The 7,025-nt window shown below is 37.3% G+C and overlaps 1 protein-coding gene across 5 annotated transcripts in view; it reads right to left on the bottom strand.

Annotated features, from left to right (window-relative positions):
* Positions 1 to 2,871: 2,871 nt before the first annotated feature.
* The window catches only part of LOC109536070 (paired box protein Pax-6), a 36,866-nt gene continuing 32,712 nt past the window's right edge, over positions 2,872 to 7,025 (bottom strand). For all 5 annotated transcript variants that reach the window (XM_048664909.1, XM_048664910.1, XM_048664911.1 and 2 more), the window contains exons 8-10: positions 6,088 to 6,275; positions 4,475 to 4,686; positions 2,872 to 3,379 (exon numbers count right to left, since the gene is read on the bottom strand). In XM_048664909.1, coding sequence (XP_048520866.1) covers positions 3,279 to 3,379; positions 4,475 to 4,686; positions 6,088 to 6,275 — 501 coding nt within the window. In that variant the 3' untranslated portion in view covers positions 2,872 to 3,278. The remainder of the gene's footprint in view (positions 3,380 to 4,474; positions 4,687 to 6,087; positions 6,276 to 7,025) is intronic.

Here is a 7,025-nt window from a genome sequence, read left to right as displayed (position 1 = left end):
TTTTAGTACAAATACCTGTGTGGTTGGTGCATGGTTTTCCATTTGTTTTCTAGTTGAAAACAGTTCAGGTTTTTCAAGTTTTTTCCCAGTTTTTTACAGGATTAGTTACATTACAGGGTGAGCCAATGTAAAACCCTGGCTTCGACAGGAGATGTCAGTTTAAGTTGCGTTTGTCATTTTTTGTTTGTTTTTGAGATACAGGGTGTCAAGGTTTTAGGTTGCCTCACGTATAGTTTTTGTGGGAAGTCTTTAAAAATGTCTAGCCCAGATTACCTAGAAAAGTTTCACCAAAATGTAAACATACAGGGTGTACAAGATTTTTTACAATTTGGGAAAGCTGAGGACGACTTTAAGTAGTGTAGGAAACATTTGATTAAAGGCTTACAAAAATTCGAGAAAATTGGTCTATGAAAGTCCATAAAAAATCTAAAACTTGGACAGCCTGTAACTAAAAATCACTTTGTAACTTCGGAAAATAAGGTGCTCCATCGAATGCCAGTTTTCTAAATAAAAACTGACTCACTCTGTGTATATTTTTGTGTTTTCCATATCTTCACTCAGAGTGGAAGACTTTTTTGCGTCACCCGTGCTGATACCTTGAGTACCTATAAAAAGCCGAATAGATTGCAATTTAATAAAGAAACCTAACATTTAAAGAGTGTCACAAATTTCGCAATTTCTTATGTTAAAACTTTGGATTATTGACGTGATTTTGTTTAAACATCATGTATGATTTAATGGCGATTTATTTCTTTTGAACAAATATTATTAGCAGCATTTTTCTTGTCCTAGATTTACTTTTGGTTCCGTTGTGCACAGGGTGTCCCAACGATTGAGTACTTTTGATGAGAATTTTGAAACCAATACCGGCTAAGCGTAAACCGACTTTATTCTATTGTTGGGACCCCCTGTGCACAGTGTGGCAAAATTAATATTTCCTTAAAGTTAGAAAGTTGACGTTAGTGTGTGCGAAATTGCGCATTTGTTGCTGAAAATTCTATAGAAAAAGCAAAATCTAATGGAATCGATTTCTTCTGAAATTCTTTGATTTGCTTGATAGTGTGGAGAATAATCAGATTTGTATCTCACAAAGTATGTGAAACCTCCGCAGGAATTATTTGAGGAAATCCTCAGCAAAACTTTCTTCCAACCTTCTACTCATGGTTAGATATGGAAAACACCAGAATATACAGGGTGTCCCACCGGGAAGCGCCGCGATCGATATCTGGCAAACTATACTTAGGAGAAACTTGAAAATTGAACAGTGTGACACTTGGAAGTGTGTGACAACACTTAGTTATCAACTTGCTTATTTTAAATGGAACACCCTATATATTATTATATTTCTGAATTCTCCTCGAGATTGTAAATATATTTCATGTATAATATCATATACCCAAGTCTAACTGTTTTTGATATATTTGAAATTTTATGCAAAAAATGACAGTTGCAGCCACTCGAATAATTATTCATTTTTACCATAAGGAAATCGGTGCTATGTAATTTGAGTCGCATTTATTGTTGAAAAAGAGTTACTTTAATGGAATTTCGACAAAATAAAAACCATTAATACAAAGTGTTAAAAAATAAGTTTCAAAATGATGTTGATAAAATCGCCGTAAATCAATTTTTCCAAATAGACACCCTCGTTTTTGATTATATTTTATCTTATTCAGTATTAAAAATAAGGGTAAGTTTGTGTAAATTTGTCTATTCCAAAATTGTTTAATTTTCGAAATGTCAATTTAATGTTTTTATATGGTTTTTATATATTTTGCCCCCATCTCATTTTAAATCCTGCCACTCTTAGTTGCCATGACGCAAGTGGCCATTTTTAATACAATCAAATGCTAAAAGAATGCTGACAGCTGTCAAATTATACAAACGAATAGTATTTATACTTATTTATTATTTATGGAGAATGTGATCAAGTTTATGTAGTATTAATTATTATTATTATATCAAGAACAAAAGCCGTTTTTTTTTTAAATCTAACAGTCTCTATTTTTTTCTGCTTGCCCTTATAAATTGAACATGCACTGTTATTTAGACTCATCCAAAATATCAAATTTTTGAAATTTTCTATAATTTATTTAACAGCACAGCTTGAAGGCTTCTGTTTTTATGGATATCGAATGGCAAATGTGTCACATGTTCTTGATACAGTTTTATCACATTCTTTATAAATAATGAATAAGTTTAAATAATCTTGGTTTGTATAATTGAAGCGCCCTGGCATGATTATTAATTATTTTTAAAAGGTAACTGACAGCTGTCAGCATTCCTTTGGCATTTTGTTGTATTAAAAATGGCCGCTTTCGTCATGGCAACTAAGAGTGACAGGATTTAAAAGAAGGTGCTGCAAAATAGCCATTGAAAACATTAAATTGGCAATATTTCGAAAACTAAACGCTTTTGGAAACAACCTTACACAAACTTGCACTTATTTTTAATACTGAATGCGACAAAATTATCAAAAATGTGGGTTGTCATTAGAAAAAATTGATTTTGGGCGGTTTTTACCGCTGTATTTTAAAACTTATTTTTAACACTTTGTATTAATAGTTTTCAAAATGTTGTCGATATTCCATTAAAGTATTTAATGGAATATAAATTTAATGGAAAATACCAAATTAAGTATGACAAATTCCCTTATAGGAAAAATGAATAATTATTCGAGTGCCTGCTGTCATTTTTTACATAAAATTTCAAATGTATCAAAAACGGTCTTAGGTATAGGATGTTTGTTATCCATAAAATATATTTAGAATTTGTAGTAGAATTTAAAAAGTAATAATATATAGGGTGTTCCATTTAACATAAGCAAGTTGATACTTACTTCCAGTATAACCGGAAGTGTGGCATCTAGAAAATATTTTAGATCGCTTGCCCCCAATGACTTCGACTGTTCAATTTTCAAATTTCTCCTAATTAATAATAATGCGCTGCATCTAAAACATGTAGATTTGATGCTTTGTACCCCTTTGCAAAACGGACTCCCAAACTAACCCTGCAAACTGGGTGTTTTTTCTCGGTAAATTAGCACTTAAAACTGTCACGTTGTCTCTGTACTTGAAAGTGCAATCATGTCAATGTGTATCCACTAGCTCACCTCGTTTCTAGGGCTAAATCGCGATTTCTTAGGAGCTTTCATGGTTGGGAGGCGAGACGCCACTGGGTGGAGGCGACGCCATCGGAGTGGGATGATGAAGTCCTGCCACTTGGGTTTCCTGATGCATGAGTAGACTCGTCGCAGTGGGAAACCCAAAGAGTTGAGATCACTGAATCCGCGGCCAGTAGTTTGAAGCCAAATTCGACGAGATGTCAGCGCTCTGCGAAGGGATTTGAACTGGAACGGAGACTCCGGCCGATATGACGCCTGCAACAAATTTCCAATCTATTAGTGCATAGAATATGTCAATTTTGTGGAAAGCCGAAAGCTCAACGGCGCATAAGCTTTATGCACTTTCACCGCGCTGGGGGTAAACTCTCGAGAGAGAAGGCATCAAACGAAGCTTGCAACCGAAACAACGGTCGTCTCCACCCCCGCTTTAGTTCGCACATTATTGAGCGTTCGTCGAGCCGAGAATTGGAAACCACCCTTCTCCGACACTTTAAACTGATCGTGGAGAATAAAATTTACGTTCGTGGATTCACAATCGCGGTGGCTTAGCGAGGAAGATAAATCGATTTCATGGAAATGTTTCAATGTTTGATTTATGGATTCCCTGCCGGAGCCAGCGGATTTTTCATAAAGATGAATTAGAACGGCGATTGCCAGTTTTATGCCAGAAAACGTTATCAGCACAATTTTCGAAATCGAACTTCTTTAGCCAATTGTCTTAACTTTATTTAATGTGATATTTCAAGAACTGTACACAAATTGCGTTACATCAAAGTGCTAAAAGGCGACTAATGATTTGAGAAAGTTTAGTGTGTTTTGCAGTTGTTGACAAAATGCTTAAACTTTTCAAGTCAAAGTATCTAAAGTTAGATGTTTACATGGTATTCATTTTTCATGGGAAAAAACTTGTACCAGCAAATTTGTCAACTTTGGCCAAGTGAAAACGCCACATATTCCCGTCTCGAGCAGTGGTTACAAAATCAACGATTCCTTCCAATCGTTTCGGAGATACAGAGCGAACAGATTTTTGCTTTAAAGTCTGTAGACGTGCCTGTTCTTGCCCGTGTTACCTACGAAGCCACAGGTATTAACGTAATTGTAATTAGGCAGATTGCCTTGAAAAACATTGTTGCCGAATTTCTGATCAAGTTTTTTGCAAATATTTCACTTTGTAACACGACTTTATTTTTTTTACTACTTTTCCTGTTCTCCCTCAACACGCCCAAACGAGTGACGCCAGTTTTTTCATCACCCTGTAAATTCGATCGGTCCTACTTCGTAACAACCTTTATCCAATGTTGGTCTCAAACAAATATGAACGTATTTGACTAAAACTGAGGATGAACTTACCAGTGCCAGTCGAAACCGGGGTGCCAGTCGCTCCTGCTGAACCATACGAGGGATGACTGCTTGGCTGAGTATGAGCCACTGCCGGGTTACAGGCCGCCCCCCTCGAGTTATACGAAGAACTCAAGGAATGCAGGGGGTCGTGAAACATATAGGGGTAGCCTGTGGCTTCTCTTTGTTGCAAACAGCTGGAGGTCAAACCGCCGGCCATCGGGCTGAAAAAAAACAAGAAAAATCATTCACTTTTTCAATCACTCTAATTGCTACCTGATTTTCTTATATTTATCTGCTGGTTATTTAATGGTTAATGGCTTATTTCGCCCTTCCACGCCAACCTACCAGTGTAGAGACTGAACGATAAAGTCCTCAGCTCAACTCACCTCTCGTGACTCCCAATAAAATAATAATAGGATTTACCGGCTAAGGTAACTGTTATCAGCAGATTGCGCTTCGGCCCCTTTTGGCCGGCAAGGAATCGTTGCGTGATTGTCGTCTTGGGAATGAATATTTCAATGGAAAAATGCCCAGCCATCGTGGAAATATTTCAAATATGCGCAAAACACGCAAAGAACACTCAAATAGTTGTTTGATAAATGGAATTACAAGAAGGAAGTTGATGGATTTGCCCAACAGAACAAAGATAAAGAAACAAGTGACGGTTAATCCTGAAGAGTTGGATTCAAGGGCTTGAAGGTTTTACCGGTGGAAGTTGAAGAAGTTGCTTATTTCCCTTAGTGGTGAGGAAGTCTGGTCTTGGTCTTGCAAAAAAAGCAAGAACAAGACCAAGCTTCTTGTGCTAAAACAAGATCATGCAAGTCTTGGTATCGGCCTTGCTTTGTTCAGCACTAATGTATTTCTCTGTTGTAGGTATGTTTTTAATGATTTTTCTTTTCTGATGATTTTCCCGCAAGGATTTTTTTAAATAAATGCTCCTCTCCTCTTGTCTTTAGAGGTTAGGAATTTTGATAAAAATCCGCAAACGACAGTTCTTGAGATACTTGCTGATATACAGGGTGTTTTGAACTCCAAGAGCCCGAAAGTGTTGAAAGTTTTGCTTTCAGCTCTTTAGAGCTTAGGAAAAATGTGGGTAGGGGAAATTGGTTCTCGACTCCGATTTTCGAATCAGTGTTTTATTTAAATCTCAAAAATATCTGGTAAAGATGTGGAGAGAGATTACAGTTTGACCGAAATGCACCGATCTTCCTTCTGAAGCAAATACTTGTTTTCATTTGATAATAGTTCAAGCATTTTTCGTAGTACCACTGCAATCAAATGAGCAGAAGAAACGCAGCCCAGCACACGATCTGATCCATCACCTTGTAGATTATGTAAATCCACACGCATTCCAAAAAATCTAATTAAGAAAACCGTGTATCCCATCTCATGTCATCCTGTCAGTGAAAAAAACGAATGGATAAATACAAACGGTAGCGGAGATGGGGAATTATGAAGTGACAAGAAGTATTTAAAGGCATCAGGCCTCCTGCTGTTGCATTTATTTTCTCTGATCTTGGTTTGGTATACCCGATCTGTCCGACGTGGCAAGCGGATTTACTACCGATGGTTGAAACCGTTAAGGGATTAAGTGGTTTTTTTTGCCTTAAAAAAATCCATACCTGTAGGTGTCGGCCATCGTAGCAATCGGTTGTGGTATGGAAGAATACATGGAATTAAATCCGGGATTAATCGACAATCGGCTGGTCGGCACTGGAGGGCTGACGGTACCAACTTGATCAACCGCCCTTCTTTGGTTGCGCAACTTTTCCTCCCGACGCCATTTCGCTCGCCGATTACTAAACCACACCTGGAACAGAAACTTTCCAATTAATCCCATCACCCAAACACTCCAAGCCGGCAATTAAGGGCTTTATTAGACCCTCACCAGCCGCATTAATAATGTTTTTATTTGCACAAGGCATGACGGTTATGATATGAAAGATCAGCATCCGCCCTGCAAGCAAACAGGCCCCGACTTCAAGTAGTTAAACACCATATTGAATGCCCAACAAATTGATGCGTTTATATTTACTTTTAGCTCGTGTGCAATATCCCTATTATGGGGCTGGCCTGCATTGGGGTGCCACTAGGCTGGGGGTTTATTCAATTTTTTTGCGCATAATTTCAACCTCCGGACAAAGAGCTCTGGAGTAAACAGAACAACGTTGTTCTTTATGTGGGAAAGTGCGGAGTTTTCCGACCTGAGAATTGAGGGTTTTGCCAGAACACTTAAATCTTGGCCTGGATGAAGAGTCTTTTTAAAATATTTTCACTTCGAAAAGCGAATGTTTAAACAATTTCCAGAGCAACAAGAGTTTCTTCAAAAATCAGAACAAAACTATGTGGTTTCTTTATATTAATGTCTCTCTTAATAATTCGCTTCATTCGAGTCCGTTCATTGTTCTGCTTATGTCTTTTGTAAGCTTTTTGGAACTTCTCTTCATTGTTGTTGGCTCCTGTTGGTGGCAGCTTTTGTAAATAATCTTAATTTCTTAAAACAATATTTTTTGGTCTCTTGATATTATTCCTTGACTAGTTCCTTATGCGACTCTTCTTT

Source organism: Dendroctonus ponderosae, unplaced genomic scaffold (genome assembly GCF_020466585.1).
Source record: "Dendroctonus ponderosae isolate FM_Combo_2020 unplaced genomic scaffold, Dpon_F_20191213v2 Dpon_F_20191213_1, whole genome shotgun sequence".
Lineage (NCBI taxonomy): Eukaryota > Metazoa > Arthropoda > Insecta > Coleoptera > Curculionidae > Dendroctonus > Dendroctonus ponderosae.
Note: the sequence above shows the minus strand (reverse complement) of the source record. Positions and strands in the feature narration are given on the sequence as shown.